The sequence below is a fragment of the Castor canadensis genome, chromosome 4, assembly GCF_047511655.1.
Source record: "Castor canadensis chromosome 4, mCasCan1.hap1v2, whole genome shotgun sequence".
In the NCBI taxonomy this organism is placed as follows: Eukaryota; Metazoa; Chordata; class Mammalia; order Rodentia; family Castoridae; genus Castor; species Castor canadensis.
Window position 1 is genome coordinate 54273894 of NC_133389.1, and position 17667 is coordinate 54291560.

Here is a 17667-nt window from a genome sequence, read left to right on the forward strand (position 1 = left end):
AGTGGACACTCCAAGGGCTGCAGAAGACAGATGAAAGAAACATCATGGAATTGCTGCATCAGAGAATCCTGGAGCTCCTTCTTTTCCAACATGGATGTGCTTTGCTACTTCAAGGGAAAAGTGTCCTGATATAGGACCCTTCATGAAAGGGATCACTTTTTCTTTTTTAATTTACTTTTTATTAAAGCATTCTGTATCAATGAAAAACTGTCAACTATCACTTCTCACTGCCCTAGGAAAGGATATGATAATATAATAAGTGGGGTTCCACAACCCCACTTATTATATTAAATCTGAGCTCCTGCTTATCAACAGTGACTCTGGGGGCGGGAGGATCATTTAAACTCTGAGTCTCGGGATTTTTCTCTTTAAAATCAATACTATCTGATAGAAACATTCTATTATTACTACACTGCCATATAATTAACATTTATTAAGCAACTGTTATAACACTTCGATACTAGATAGCACTTTACAGTCCTGAGTCAGAAGTTACACTTTTAAGGAAGGGATGTGTGTTTTTAATCTGTATTTCCAGGGCTTCCCACATAGTACATGCTCAATAATTACTTGGATGAGTTAATAGTTAGTGGTATAAACCAGTTCACAATCACTATTAGAGTATCACCAGATTTCCCAGAACCGTATCTATCTATATATTAAGTAAGATTTTAACTTTTGTTAGAGACTTTAATTTGCATATACAATTTTTTGAGAAGTTCTCTGGTAAGAAATTTTCTATTTCTTTTCTGGTGGTACTAGGGCCTTGAGCTTACCAGGCAAGATGCTCTACCACTTGAATCACATCCCTAACCCTTTTCGCTTTTAGCTATTTTCTGAATTGGGTCTCATATTTATGCCTTGGTGGGCCTGAACTGTGATCCTCCTATTTATGCTTCCCATACAGCTGGGATGACAAGTGTGCACACTGCACCTGGCTTTTATTCATTGAGATGGAGGTCTGGCAAACTTTTTGCCCAGGCTGGTCTTGAACCAGAATCCTCCTGATTTCCACAGCCCAAGAAGCTAGTATTACAGGCGTGAGCCATTGTGCCCAGTATGAAATTTTTCTTTTTTTTTTAAAGCAAGAATTTATTTTAGTATAACAAAATAAAGTATGGGCAAAGGGAAGGGGGAGGGGGAAGAAAAACAAACATTTCCTGTGTCCCCCGAGGTGACTTTAAGCATGTATTACCCAAGGTTATGTTCTCAAGACACCATAACCATACATTTAAATCTCACCTGTTAAACCAGTAGGATATGAACTTGGCACCACAGAGAATGAGGAAGATGCTCCCCCAAAAGGAGTCACCCCTGAGGATCCTCCAAATGGTGTGATAGAAAGACTGCTGAAATTAACTGATGCTCCCTTCACAGATGATGGTGTCATTGCAGCGTGATCTGCTCCATAATGGCTGACACTTGTACTAACAGGCTCTGGAGGGTTTTCAGTTGTGTATTTAATGGCTGGACTTTTGTTTTCTTTACTTTTAATGCAGCCCATTATCAAATCTATGGAAGCAATAAGGCAAACATTTTGAAAGCAATTAATATACAGAGTACTTCAAAAAGAGCCAACTGAAAACATCACTTTAAACAAGGCCCCCCACAGAAAAGTAGTATTTATAAAACAAAAAACTAGACAGCTGAAAATGAAGTCTTTTCCTCTTATTTCTTTTTTATACCATTCTGCTAAAGCCTGCTCCAATCACATCACTCTCTAACAATCAATATATACCCACTAAATATGATAAATTGCAAAAATATAAAAATATCAGTATAAGGAATATGCAAAATATACACAAATATACATATACTACGTACAGTCTAAGAATGTCAAAAACTAAGAATGCAAAGTTTAAAGATTAGTATCAAAAACTGTTAATATTATTAATGTTATTATTAATATTAATAATTACATAAATTAGCTTTTGAGAGGATGGCAGTTATATGAAGGAGAAAAAACTTTTAGGGAAAGCCAGCAACTACTGCAATTTATTTTAATTTGTCAACAAGTTGATTGTGAAATATGTTAATTCAAAAGAGAGGGTCCCGAAATTACCTTTCCCATTTTCTTTACTCTCTTATCCTAACCACCCCCCCACCTTTGTTTGGTGGTACTGAGGTTTAAACTCAGGACCGCATGCTTGCTCCTCCACCACCTCAAATGAAAGCAAAAAGTACAACTACAAGTTTTTGGAAGTGCTGGGGGTCAAATCTAGGGTAGGGCATATGGTAGGTGAGTGCTCTACCACTGACGCACATCATCAGCCTTAAATTGTTTTTCTTTTGATGACACTGGAGTTGGAACTCAAGGCCTCATACTTCATAGGCAGGTGCTCTACCACTTGAGCCACCTTTCTCAGTTCCTCACCTTCTTCATTTAGTAATCTGCTTCAGCCATGGTCCCCCGTGCAAGCCCCTACTCCTAACTTCACGTCCTTTTCCTTTAAAAGTTACACTTTTCTCAGCCTGGCTCCAGTGGCTCACACCTGTAATCACAGCCATTTGGGAGACAGCGATGAAGAGGATTGCAGTTTGAAGCCAGCCTGGAGAAATTGTTCCAGAAACCCTATCTTGAAAATACCTAACACACAAAAAATGGGCTGGTGGAGTGGCTCAAATGGTAAAGTACCTGTCTAACAAGCCGGAAGTCCTAAGTTCAAACCTCAGTACTGCCCCCTACACACACAAAACTACACTTTTCTCACTCATTCTATCAAGTGTTCCTTACTACAACTGTCCGCTATCAATTCTCAGCACTGCAAAAAACAAAACAACAGCAAAACCCAAAAAAACTAAAACCACAGTTGTAGTTCTTGGGCGTTAAGCTTCTTAAAGAGCTGCAACCTTCACACTACTCTAGCCTCTTTTTCTTTTCTTTTTTTTTTTTTTTGGTGGCACTGGGCGGGCTTCAAATGGTGATCCTGCTGATTTCTCCCTCCTGAGTAGCTAGGATTACAGGTGTGAGCCATTGGTGCCTGGCACCTCTATTTCTTTTTTTTTTTTACTTCAAAAAAAATTTTTTTTTATTTTATGGTTTTTACATTTACTCACATGTGTATACATTGTTTGGGTCACCTCCTCCCCCCCCCTTGCTAGGTAGAACCTGTTCCACCCTCTTGCATCTGATTTTGTTGAAGAGAAAACAAAAGACATAGTAAGAAAGACATAGCGTTTTTGCTAGTTTGAGATAAAGATAGCTATACAGAGAGATTCCTAGAATTGCTTCCATGCACTCGTGTATTGAAATCCACATTGGTTCATCTCTGCCAGACCTCTTCACTACTTCCTGTTCCCCTTCCCAAAGTGCCCTCTGTCAGTTTAAGGTTACTATATTTGCTCCTCTACAGTGAGCACATCAACCACATTCAAGTTTTAGGTTTCCCTCCCTTTCCCTATTCCTCCTGTGCAGTCTCCCCTTAGTGTGTGACCCATGCCCAATGACATTACTGCATTTGTTTTGGGTCTCTAATCTGCATATGAGGGAGAACATGTGATCTTTGGCTAACTTTGCTTAAGATGATGTTCTCCAGTTCCATCCACTTACTTGTAAATGACAAAATTTCATTCTTCTTTGTGGCTGAGTAAAATTCCACTGTGTATAAATACCACATTTTCTTAATCCATTCATTGATAGTGGGGCATCTTGGCTGTTTCCATAGCTTGGCTATTGTGAATAGCGCTGCAATAAACATGGGTGTGCAGGCACCTCTTTTTCTTAATCCAGAGTCTTTGGCCCAAACTTCTCACATCCATCTACTTACCTCTTCCAATAGCTCTAAGACAAATTACTATTTTCAGTCTAGTTTTACCAGCATCCCATCATCAATACATAGTAGCTGTCCACCTCATTTAGACATATTATAAATGTAGGATGTGATTTACATTTTTAAGTAAACTTCAGGTGCAATGAGGTTTTTTTGTGTGTTGTTTGTTTTTGGAGTTTGATCTCAGGGTCTTATACTTGCCTTGCTACCTCTTTAGCCAAGTCTCCCAGCAGGATCCTTTAAGAATATATTATTATTTAAACATTTATATGGGAAAGATGCTTTCAAGTTCCAAACTACTGACTTACAGATATGTATTAATAATCAAACATATTATAAGACACTGTAAAAGGAGCTGGGTATGGCAAGAAAGTTTACCTCCCTTTCTTTAAAAAGGTCACAAAAACATGTAAGAAACACATACGGTATTACAAAATCTGAAAAGTACCAGACTGAACAAAATGCTGGAGTGGAGGCAGGTACAACGAAGTTATCAGCTCTGCCTCGAGTATTCGGGAAAGAAAGCTTTGGAAGGGAACTAGCATCTGAGCTAGACCTTGAAGAGCTGGATATTTAGGGAAGACAAAATAGGACATTCCAGGAAGAATGAAAGTGTGCAGAATTTTTCAAATTCTTGAAGGAAAAAAAGGTGCATTTGGGGAAGAGTACATTTCTGTAGCAAGAGTGCATGTTAACAGGCAGGGTTCATGCCAATAATCCTAGCTGTTTGGTGGTTCATGCCAATAATCCTAGCTGGTTGGGAGTCAGGGATCAAGAGGATCGAGGTTCAAAGCCAGCAAGAGCAAATAATTCTCGAGACCCTATCTTGAAAATACCCAACACAAAAACAGGGCTGGAGGAGGAGTGGCTCAAGTGTAGAGTACCTGCCTAGCAAGTGTGAGGTCCTGAGTTCAAGCCTTTGTACCGCAAAAAAAAAAAAAAAAAAAAAGTGCATGTAAGGAGTTATTTTTAAGTGTAATAAGATGGGCAGCTATAGGCAAAGGGAATTTATAAAAAGGGCTATTTGTAAGACAGTAACTTTTAGACTTTATCCAGGGAGCATGAAGAAGCTACATGAAGATTTTTTAAAAAGGAAAATAGCAGGGAAAAAATGTGTTCTAGAATAACTATGACAAAAAGATGGATTATAGGCTGGAAAGAAGAAATAATGGCATCAGTTAGTCAAGTTATAAAACTATTGCATTGACTCACGTGAGAAAAATCAAAAGTAGAAACACTGTGGGGCCAATGATGAAGGGAAAAACAAGAGGCAAATAATAAGTAGAATAATCAAGTTTAGATAATCAGTTGGACAAAGGAAGAGGAGACATGAAGAAAAAAAGGAGTCATATATTCACCATACAGTATTACTGAACACTTTAAATACATGAGTATAGTAAGAAATAACTCAAAAGTTTCAAAAACTCTAAAGTTTGTAGTTTGAGCCAAGTGGAAAATAACCCTATAACTGAGGTAGAGAGGAAGGGAAAGTGCTTTTGGACTTGATTTAGTTGGAGATATTCATTTTAAGTGCCTGTTGGGGTATCAAGTTGTGAAGTCTAGTGAAGAATTGGTAAGAAGTTTAAAGTTCAGGAAAAGATTAAACAAAAATACTTTCACAGTTTAACTAAACTTTTTGGAGATAAAACTCATCCAAGGTACAGATGTAGAGGGAAGTGAATGCAATGATGGAGGAAACTTACGCACAAGGAATAGTCAGGGAAAGGAATTAGGAAGCAATAATTAGACCTGGACATACTTCCATAAATATAAAAACATAGATAAGCATCAACTTAAGACAGTGGGATGATTTGGGAGTTTCAACTATACCAGTAGCATGTTTTTCCTTAAAAGAAACTTAAAGTAAGTCTGAGGATGTGGCTCAGTGGTAAAGTGGCTGCCTAGAGCCCTGGGTTCCATCACTAGCACCAAAGGGGAGAGGAAGAATGTGTGCAGAGTGGGCTCCCCCCACCACCACCAAATCCGTAGGACACGAAGTAGCAAAAATGTTAAAATGTTAAAAGTAGGTAATACAGTTAATTCCATTTGAAATGTTTTAAAAGTTTTGCAGTACTAGGGCTTGAATTCAGGGCTCTGTGCTTGCTAGGCAGGCACTCTACCACTTTGAGTCACACCTTCAGCCTCAAGTTGTTTTTGAGACAGGAGCTCACTGACTTATTGTCAGGATTGGTGGTCTCAAAAGCAACCACAGTCCTCCTGATCTCTACCTGAAATTATAGATGTGCACCACCACACCTGGATTAAAGAAAAATTTAATCAGAAGAACAGTACAGTTGGAACACAGAAATAGGCTTTTAGGAAGAAAATAGCTAACAGTGTTAAAGACCAAAATAAAGGTTTATTTAAACTGATTTTTAAAGGGCCAGGTGATTAGTAATTAGGAGCTCATTAGGGACTTAGCAAGAGCATTTCCTAATGTCATTAAGACAAAGGCTAGACTGGGCTGGGAGTTGCTCAAGTAGTAGAGTGCCTGCCTAGTAAGCATGAGGCCCTGAGTTCAAACTCCATACCACAAAAAAAAAAAAAAGGCTACAGGTGCAATAAATTGAAGAGTAAATTAATAACTAGGCCACAAAAATATGGAGAACCTTTTTTGGAATGCAACATCTTCACAAGCTGGAAGTATATAGTCATGTATCAAGACAGTTTCTATAATTTCTTTGTTTGGTTTACTGGTCCTCTCCTTCACAGTCTGAGTGTAATCTAATACAATAGACAGTTGGTTACTCAACAGCCATTCCCCACTCTGGTCTTTGATAAAAGAGCCCTGATTTTGTTCACCCCCCTTCCATTTGCTAAATCCTTCAGGGAAGAGTTGGCAGTTGCCCAGCCCTAGGTAATAAATAATGATTGGCTTAAGCAATCAGAAGACCTCTTTACCTAAGCCACAAGCTTAGCCTTCTAGGAAGTCTTCCTCTCTTGTAAAATATCCAGTTTTTCTTCCACAGATGTTCCATCTATGATGCCTAAATCTGGGGACCACAAATACCTACCAGAGAGGAGCACACCAATATGCTAAGAATGCATGAACAGAAAGATGGAAGAAACTTGAATTCTTGATGATGTTGGTCATGTACTGAATTATATAACCCTAAAACACATTTTCACTCCAGAAACCTCACCATGTGAGATAAAAAATGCAGCCTACTGTATAAGCCAGTTTTGGTTTGATTCCTTGTTATTTGCAACTGAAAGGATCTTTCAAAATATATAATACTCAAATCACATGACGATGGCTAATATATTAAATCTCTTTTCAAAGAGCCAGGTGCTGGTGGTTCATACCTGTAATCATAGCTATTTAGGAGGCTGAGATCAGGAGGATTGTAGTTTGACTCCTGTAAGATCCCACCCTCAGTGGAAAAAGGCAGGGTGTGGTGGGATAACACCTGTTATCCCAGCAACCAGGAGGATCATGGTCCAGGCAGATTCTATCTCAAAATAACCAGAGCGAAAAGGGCTGGTGGTAGAGCACCTCCCCAGGAAGTGTGTAGTCCTGAATTCATACCCCAGCATGTACAAATAAACAAAAAAACAAACAAATCTCTTGTCACCATATCAGGACTCAGTAGCACAATAAAAATTAAAAAAATAATCCCAGACTTCCCTCAAAGTGGGAACATAAAAGTCTTGAAGTTATAAATTTTGTATCTCATAAATGCAAAATTAAAATCCTACATGAACGATTTCATTCTGATTGTGCATGAGTATTTGCTGGAAAACAAGATTTTTAAACTATTATTTCTATTTTAAAGATTTTTTTGTGCCATATGATCTTATTTAAAAATTAAAACTATGTAAATCTTTTTTCCTAGATAGTATCAGGAAGTCTTTACTTAAAATATTTTTTAAAAAAAACCAAACAAATTGAGGTATAACTAACATACAGTAAAATGTGTCTGTTTTAAGTGGAAGAGTCCATGGGTCTGACAAAGGTATAAATCTATGCAACTAGCCATGTGTCTGTGGCTCAGGCTGTAATTCTAGCTACTTGAAAGGCTGAGATTGTGAAGAGCGAGGTTCCAGGCCAGCCTGACAAATAGTTGGAGAAACCCTATCTCCAAAATAACCATAACAAAATGGACTGGAGGTGTGGCTCAAAGGGTAGAGCGCCTGCTTTATAAGCACAAAGCCCTGAGTTCAATCCCTAGTCCCACCAAAAAATAATAAAATAGAACCAACCAGGAGACAACCTCCTGCTGTGCTAACTGTTCAAGGTTTCTGTTGTGTATTCTATCTTTTCCTACTTTTGATCTTCATCATTATTAGAGCTGGCTGAGCTGTAACAGGAAGAGGCAGTAGCAGTGGCAGAAGTGGCCTTGGCAGAGTGGCAGAGTCACTGACAAGGGCTCAGGATTATTAACACTGGAAGAGCTTCTCCTCACTTACCCACCTACCCACAATTCCTATCTGGGTAGAGCAAAAGAACCCCAACTAGAGACGAGGAAACCATTAAAGGAGGCTGTAGCCATTGCTTAGCTCCCAAGGGTGGTGACTGACATAGGGCTGAAGGGATAGTGAGAAAGATGTAAACGTATGAGAGATTTAGGGTGCAGACTTGGAACTTTTTACTGAGTGTTTGGGCAGAGGGCAATGCACTCTCACAATAGTGGGGGATCTGGAATTTGGCTGCCAGGACTCAAAGCCCAATTTAGCTAAGAGACATTGGACAAGCTAGTACACATCTCTGTTTGTTTCCTCATGTATAAAGTAGAAATGATAATATTTTTCCTAGATCATGGAATCTTTGATAATTAATTCACATAAAGTGCTCAGAAGTTTGCTATTGCTCAGTGTGTTGGAATGACTGTTATTGTTATCATCACCATCATTTCGTCACCACCACTATGATCATTTGGACTAATACTAGGTCCTTAGTCTAGGTGATCAGCTAGGAACAGAGAAAAATATAAAACAATTTAAAGCATGTACCAGGACTGATACAGAATAAAAAGGAAGCCAAGAAAAAAAAATAATAATAATAAAATTTAGAGTATAATTTACATGAGTCAAATTCACCCATATTAACGTACAGTGTACAACTTATAACAAATGCATACAGCTGTACGGCTGTCACATCGATGACAGTGAAGTGCCGTTCCATTACCTTACAGGGTTCTTCCCTGCCCCTTGTAGTCAACCTTTCCTCCCAACCCTTGGAAATGACTGATCGCTTTTTGCTCTCAAAGTTGTGCCTTTTCCACACACCATACAAGTAGAATCATGCAGTATGCAGCCTTCTGATTTTGGCTTTTTTCACTTATGTTTCCACAGGTATTGGTTCATTACTTTTCACCACTGAGTACTACTGGATTACATACACATACTAGTTTGTTTACTAATTCCTCAATGGAGAGGCATCTGAATGTTTCCAGTTTTTGAAAGTCACACATACAGCCACTCTGAGGACATACCTATAGGCTTTTCTGTGAACATACGCTTTCATTTCACTTGAGTAAATACCTCAGAGAAAAACTGCTAGATTGTATAGAAGTATAACTTTAGGAGAAACTACAAAACTTCTCCAAAGCAGTTTTAATGTTTTATATTCTCACCATCAAAATAGTAATCCAGTATGTTGTACACCCTCAACACTTGGTATTGCCAGTTTTTTTTAAAGTTAATCTAGTAGGTACGAAGTGGTACCTCTTTGTGGTTTTAATTTATATTTCCCTAATGAGGAAGCATTACACTGAGCATGTTTTCATGGGCTCATCTATTACTTTGTCACCCATATATCTAATTGGTAAAGTGTCTGTTCAAATCAATTCTTTAATAAGGCTGACTTCTTTCTATTATGTTCTGAAAACAAGAATATTTACTAATATAGCACTTATTACTATATTCTATATGGTAATAGTAAAACATATTACACTATGTGTTTTTCTCTCCCAGTGCACAGACTACCTTCGAATTTTTATAGCAGTATCCTTGGATTTGTTTTGGTGATGGAGATCAAATCCAGGACTATGCACATGATAGGCAAGTGCTCTACTGAGCTATATCCCCAGCTCATAGACAAGTTTTTCTGTTTTTTTTTCCCCAGGGCTTTGCACTTGCTACAGAGGCAGGTGCTCTAACACTGGAATCACATCTCCAGCCCTGTTTGCTTTAGTTATTTTTGGAAGAGGGTCTTCACATTTATGCTCAGGCCAGCCTGGACCTGAATCCCCATACCTATGCCTCCAGCATGCTGTGATTATAGATGCTAACTACCACATCCAGCTTACTAACTAGTTCAGATGGAGTCTTAACTAACTTTTTTTGCCTGAGCTGGCCTCAAACTACAATCCTCCTAAGCCCCACCTTCCAAGTAGCTGGGATTATAGGTATGTACCACCATATAACATTCCTTTATTAACTTAGTGTAGCCCCAACCTACCCCCAGCAAAACCTCATGCCCTTTGGGTTTCCACTAAATGTTCTGATCATCGGGATTTTCCCCTCTAGTTAGTAAATGCTGAAATGCTTCTCAGTCCTGTGACCCCTGGTGTCTATCAGCTCATGTTAAACTGGCCGCTCTCTGCTTTATAGTTTCAGTCTATGTATATATAGTTCAGAATTATTTGTCTGCATTGTGTACTCAGCTGCCTCAGCTTCCATGAATTTTTACCTTTCTCTCTTCAACTTAAGACCACAATTCTCTAGTTCTCAACCCCAGGGCAGAAAGCTGGGGTGGTTAGGTTTGTCTCCCTCCTTTCAGGGACCACAGTATAACACTGCTGCTGTCCAATGTCTAAAAACAATTGTGTCAATTTATTTTGTCCAGATTTTTTTTGGAAAGGAGGTTGAGTATGGTAAATTCATCATAGCTACTTAAAAGTAAAAATATTTTATTCCTTGATTTTAATATCATTAAAGTACATAGGGTACTAACTTCTAAAGTAAATTGTACTTCAGTTTACACAGCAGATAAAAGTATATGCTCTTTAATAATGATCATCTTCAATAAATTAATGATTTCAAGGTAATCTGTTAAAGTACCCTGTGGCATTTTTCCTTTGTATGAAGGTAAGAAAGAAAACATGTTGTAAAGTAGTCTTCTGTGTATCTCTCCTTGGTGAGTCTGAATTTTATACTCAGCTTACAGTTAGGCTCTTTTGGATGGAAAAAACTTTTATTGTAAAAATATAAGTAAGTGGCAATAGGGAAGAGGCAAAAATAACATACAAAAATCAGAAACTATAAAACAGTCTGATCTTTTAGATTAATCCCAAGAGCACGTTCAGATTTGATTGTCTGTCTTGACACTAGACAATCGCTTTATTTTCGGGAGCTTATTACTTCCCTACCATAAAGTGAACCCAGCACCTCTATTTTTGCACTTCTGATTTTTTTTTTCTTTTTTGGCAGTACTGGGGCTTGAACTCAGGGCCTACACCTTGAGCCACTCCACCAGCCCTTTTTTGTGATGGGTATTTTCAAGATAGGGTCTCATGGACTATTTGCCCCGGCTGGCTTCAAACTGCGATCTTCCTGATCTCTGCCTCCTGAGTAGCTAGGATTACAGATATGAGCCACAGGTGCCCAGATTCTGAATCTTGCAGAGCTGGAGATCAACCTCATGGCCTCTGGCATATTAGGCAAGTACCCTACCACTAAACTACACCCTTAGCCCTTGTACTTCAAATGTTTTAAGCAAGTATTTTACTCTCTACTGGTGCAACCATTCCCTACTATGTCATAACTTACACTTTTTATTCATTTGAGGTCTACTCCAGGTTCTCTCAATATTCCAGTCACTGCCTTATTTGCCCATTTCTGATTTTGCATTTGAATAAACAAGAGTAAAAGCAAAAGAATATAAATTACTGTCCAATTACCCTAACCTGTTGACTAGTTAGGTTTTGGCTGTTAGCTCATCCCAGGTCTCCTTGAGAGGACTGGGAGTTTGAACTCAGGCCCTTAGGCCCTCAGTGCATCAAAATGCACTAAAAATAAGAACTTTTCAAATTGAAACCAATTTCCAAATAAGATTATTTTTCTTTAATAGAGAAGAAGTCAAAGATCTGAACATTAATGTTTAATGCTGATCCAGTTCCACAAAGTCACTTGCCATTATAGAAGGGAAGGTTTTACGCTGCTCCCTCATCACACCTGAAGTAGGTTATCATCTTCTCAGATATGGGCAAGAGAAGGCAGAGAGAAACTAATGGGGCTTTGCTAATGTACCAAGTTCTCCAGGGCAGAGAAGCAAAATGGTCCCTCTTTCTATTTCTTATATGGCTGTCTTGTCACCCTCCAAAACAAGGTAAATCACTGTACTCAAAAATCTAAGGCATTGCATTTGTCTTTTTGTAACTAGATGTTTCTTTTTTACTACTGGGGTTTGAACTCAGGGCTTCAGACTTGCAAAGCAGGTGCTGCATTTGTCTTATGTTTCAAAATTCCATAGAAAATAAAAGGTTATTAAAGTAGTGACAGCACTAAGAAATGCTGTCAGGTATTTGTGATGGTAAGTATTCTCTTTTTCAAATCTCTGATCTCTTAATCCTGTCCACAATTTTCCTTTTCTTTTCTTTCCACATATCCCATGTGGAACTTCAACTTTTTCTTTTTCTCACACTTGCTTAAAACATAATCTGAATTTCCTTTATTTCTCAGTGTGTTTCCTGGTTCTGCTATACTAAAAACTACTATCAGGTCACCAAATAACCCCACATTGTTAAACCCAATGGCCATCTGTTAGCCACATTCAACACAGGCTTACTACTACCTACAGAATAAAATTCCAACTCCTTAACCTGCCATGCCAGGCTAATTTCCCTAATTTACCTTCCCTATCACCTGCTGATCTCCCAAAACACAGTCTTAGAATTAGGAGAGACCAAAAGACCAATTAGACAGAGACCATCTTTTAAGAACAGATAGGACGCATAAAAGCCCATAGACAAGAGAGAACAAAGTGGGTTTTTAAACTAAAGTGGTTCAATGTTTAGTATAGTAATAGAATAAGAAGTTGAAAGATGATGCTAGAATAGACAGCAACCAGGACAGACTAATATCCTAAAGATCTTGTACTTACTTTTTAACACAAATCTCATTTTACATATGTATATTCTTTCTTTCTTTTTTTGAATGTTAATTGAGGTTTAAACTCAGGGCCTTCATCTTGCTAAGCAGGTGCTCTACCCCTTGAGTCATGCCCCAGCCCCTTTTTGCTTTAGTTAATTTTCACGTAGGGATGCTCCTACCTACAGCCTCTTTCATAGCTGGGATCACAGATATGCACCACCATACCAGGGTTGTTGATTGAGATGGAGTATCACTACTTTTTGCCTTGTCTGGCATCAAACTGCAATCTTCCTAATTTCTGCCTCCTGAGTAGCTGGGATCACAGCCATAAACCACTATTCCTAGCCTGCATTCATTTAATTTTTGTTGAAATAAATCACTGAAATTGTAACTTGATTCCTATCAACCGCCTAATATTTATATTCCCCCAAAGAGCCAAGCACAGCAACAGTTCTAGAAATACATAAATCCAAGTAGCTACTAATACATCAATTCCATAAATCAGTTTAAAGTTTTTTAACTTTTAGGTGATCATACATCAGAATTACCTATACTGTATCACAACCCACCTTGTAACAGTATGTTTAGTAAAGATGCAATAAATGTAAGTTTCTAATGCATCTGGCTCAATCATTAGCTGGAAACACATTACTACACTGTGTAGTATAGTTAAGTCCCCTTTAAATAACATTTTACTTTGACAGTGTTTCAGATCTACAAAGTATTTTATTATTATTATTTAATTTGATCTCATAATTATCCTAATGTGTTAAGCTACCACAAGGAGTAGGTATAGTGTCTACTACATCTTTTTCAAGGGGGTGAGGCTAAAAGGGAACATAAGCAGGACACCAGGTTTTCTTACTACTAAACTGCATTCTTTCTACCACCTGCATCTCTAGGGAAGCCTTGTGTATGACATTTTCTGTTAATTGGTAAGTCATTAAATATTAGCTCTTTAGTAGTATCGTAACATTACTGACAGCCAGTTTCACTACTCTACACAAACCTTGCTGACTTTGAAAACAGCCTCCCACTCTGCCTTATTATTAATAACAGCGATTTTAACACTTTTTTTTTTTTTTTGAGACAGAGTCATTATGCAGACCAGGCTGGTCTGGAACTCTGTACTCTCCTGCTTTGGCCTCCTGGGTGCTGGGATTACAGGTCAGTCGAGGGCCACACATCCAGTTTGATTTAACACATTTTTTAACTTAAAAAAAGATTTAAATGTACATTATTTCTACCTTTAGTAACCTAGCCAATTGTGACATTATATGCTGTGTTTCAGTTAGGGGTGTGAAGATGCCTTAGTTTGGCATTTTGCCCAGATGGGTTCAATTTACAACAAACTTTTAAAACTTTAAGAAATCCTAATTTATAAATTTAATTTCCTAAGACATGAAATTACTAATCTCCACAGGTCAAGGAGCTCCAGAGGCTATAAACATAATCCATGATTTTTCTCTAGCTTTCATTTTTTAAATCTCTCCTTTTTAGCATAAAGCACAAAGGACAGGGAGGACTATACAAGAACAGAAAACACAGGCGGGAGAGGATGAAGAGGCACACTCCTGAAGGGCATATGCACTTTGTCTTGTGAAAGCAAACAAAGAACTTAATTTTCCAAGAGTCAAAGAACAGAAAATGTGAGCAATGGAAAACTGAGCTTACAGGTCATTGTGGCAGCAATTTTCTACATCTTATTCTTTTCTTTTGCACTTTAAATGTACAAACAATTGACCTCCTGGTGTCTTAGTAAAGTCTGTCAGAGGACCTGCTATGAGAAGAGCCTGATGTCATTAACATGTGAAGAATTGTGGAGACTCCTTAACATCTTTTTGTTGTTGTTGTTGTTGTTGATAATAAAATAATTTACAAACTAATATAAAGCCTCAAGAATTAAAAAAGTATTAAATTCAACACTGAACAAATCTGAATGTAAAAGTTAATTATCTTTAGACACTTATTAAAAACAGCTTATTTGTAGAACGGCACCTGTAAAGTAATATTGGGCATCCTTCCCTAGTCAAATTCATCCAATTCTTGAAAAAAATAAGCTGATGTTTTATCTATCTTAAGAATTTTTATCCTCTCAGATTTTTGCTCCATATATCCTATCTTTTTGTCAAGACATCTGCGGAGCAATTTACAGTGGTCAGATACTGCACAGACTCTTAATAGGTGTGCAATTTCTTTCAATAACAACATGCATCTCATTTCTACTTTATCTCTTTAAGGCTAATGGGTAGAAGAAATTGGATTTGGCTTATAAAATTGACTAGAAGCTCTTTAATTTTCACAAAGTCCTACGGTATTTACTGTATCACCACCCTATTTATACTGTAACAATGTCTGGGGTTTCAATGTATGCTTTACTCAATAGATTTAAAACACAAAAGTTTAGTTGATATATAAATCAAATGAAGAAGAATATTAATGTGAAATTAATAGTTCTGGGAAGAGGGAATTTTCAGCAAGGAAGCAAGAAACAGGGAACAGCCAGGTGTTTCTGAAACCATAATCAGTCACATAATTCAGCAAGGCTGAATTCGGAAGGACAAGGTAATAAGTCAGTCAATTTAATCTGTTACAGCTTTAAGAACACAGACTTTTCTGACTTCTGCTACACTTTGGTGGTCTTATATTTTGTTAAACCATTAATTTTTTTTTCAGGAATTAGCAGAAGCTATAGCAGTGCCTCTCAAATTCAAGGTAATGTATCCAGTAATAGGAGTAAAGACAAAGTGGACTGGCTGAAGGTATAAGCCCTAAGTTCAAACCCCAGTACCACAAAAATAAACAAACTAACAAATTTTGATTAGCATCCCAGAATTTAATTGTGACCTGTGCATGTAATATACATTTAAAACCGTTTTTTCCAGTTATTTAAAAAATCTTATTAACTTTAGATATAGACTTGTAACTACCTTCTTTTAATAGTGAATTTCTCAACTTTCTCTTGATAGCTAATTTTCTTGTCTTAATTAGTAGCTCTTCCTTACTATAGAAGTAAAGAGTTTATTTTGGTTTTGCTACAGTTTAATGCAAATTTTTTAAATATTTGCTTCAAAACTTGTCTATTTCAATTTTTAATTTCCATGAAGAAATTCTGTCCTGTTACCAATAAATAGAAAAGCTATTTGATCTTGGCACATACCAGGTACCTAATAAATGTTTATTACTCAATTTCCTTAGTTTTTGTTTCATTCAAAAATAAATGCTAATATATATATCTACTAGGTAAAAAAAGATACACAATGAGAGAGCCTGGGCAATCAAAACACTTAGGGCTCACTATTTCATCTATTCAAGAAAAGCTACCAACATTTCAAAAGAACCATTCTGCTTAAGTGAACTGATATAGCAAGAATATACTCACAGTAAGTCACAGACTTAAAGTTACATCTCTACGATTTTATATGAATGAAAAATGCCATCAATATAAAATACATAAAAGGACTATTTTTCTAGTTTTAGTTTCTTATACTTCTGATCTCAATAGCTAATGCTGCAAACCAGACTAAGAAGGCAACTTTAAGGTAAAGTATTTAAGGACATTCTTAAACAGTTTAATACAATTATATAGGAAGTAAATAATCAAAATTACACAGCATACTTTTGCTAAAGATGCAAAGAAAAAGTTGGGGAAAGAGCTCAAAAGCACATTTGAAAATTCAAAGTCTCACACTAAATACTTCCCCAAGCCTTGTTCCAAACCGAAAAGACCCTTCCTAAAGTGGAAAAAACGTGTGAGGTAAGTCATTATATGACCTTTTACAGTATTCTAGCAATAATTATGGGTGCAATGTTATAACAAAGTAGAATCTGAAAGCTGAAGTCAGCTGGACTGGAAAAAGCAGAACAAACAGCGAGCCATGAGTGAGCTCACAGCATATCTGTTTCCTACCCTGACCCCCAGCAGATTTTTCTAAGTTTCTATTGTATCTCAGTCTGGTTAATTTTTTTTACCTGGTAGTAATATTTGTAATGTACAGTTAACACTAAAGATTAGTTTTTTCTTTGAGGATAATAAAAAGATTCATTTTCTTATATTAAAGAAAATGGGCGTGTTATTGATACAATCTTCCCAAATTCCATACTGGCAAAAAAAAAAAAAATGTCCATTAAGATGCATTTTGTCATGCATATACCCAAAACTTTTCTTATAATTCTAAATGTCCATAGGACATACTAAATAAATGTCTAAATTATTCTTGTATCAAACATTTTGCAGTATTGGGGTTAGAACTCAGGGCCTCACGCTTACTAGGCAGTGCTTGACCACTTGAGCCACTCTGCCAAGTTCCAACATTTTTCTTCTTTTAACTGCAAATTTCCTACATGCTCACCATATTAAAGTTTAATATAGATGTATATAAGTAAATTCACTGCACTTATTTATGTAATCCAGATAATTTAGCCACTGAAGATACGTGCTGTTGTTTTATACCTGTTTTACAGATGAGAAAACTGTGGCCTGAGTTTTTGAGTAGGTTTTGGTTCTATGTAACAGAGTCAGAAGTTGAAAGTGGATTTAGGCAATATTGTCTCAGCACCGATTAATTTTCTATTGCTGCCATAACAAATTACCACAAACTTGGTGGCTTAAAACAATGCAAATTTATTTATCTGACAATTCAGAAGTCTGACATGGTCTCATGGGTTAAAATTAAGGTGTCAGCAGGGCTGCATTTCCTTTTGGAGACTCAAAGACTCAAAAAAGAAGATAGGTTTTCTTGCTCTTTCCAGCTTCTAGGGACTACTTGCATTCTCTGGCTCATGGACTCCCTTTTCATCACACTTGCTAGACAGGCGCTCTACCACTTCAGTCACTCTGCCAGCCCTTTTTTGTATTGGA

At 37.2% G+C, this 17667-nt stretch overlaps 1 protein-coding gene across 2 annotated transcripts in view; it reads right to left on the reverse strand.

Annotated features, from left to right (window-relative positions):
- The window catches only part of Yes1 (YES proto-oncogene 1, Src family tyrosine kinase), a 59008-nt gene that overhangs the window by 23011 nt on the left and 18330 nt on the right, over nucleotides 1-17667 (reverse strand). For both annotated transcript variants that reach the window (XM_074070211.1, XM_020186191.2), the window contains exon 2: nucleotides 1243-1512. In XM_074070211.1, coding sequence (XP_073926312.1) covers nucleotides 1243-1504 — 262 coding nt within the window. In that variant the 5' untranslated portion in view covers nucleotides 1505-1512. The remainder of the gene's footprint in view (nucleotides 1-1242; nucleotides 1513-17667) is intronic.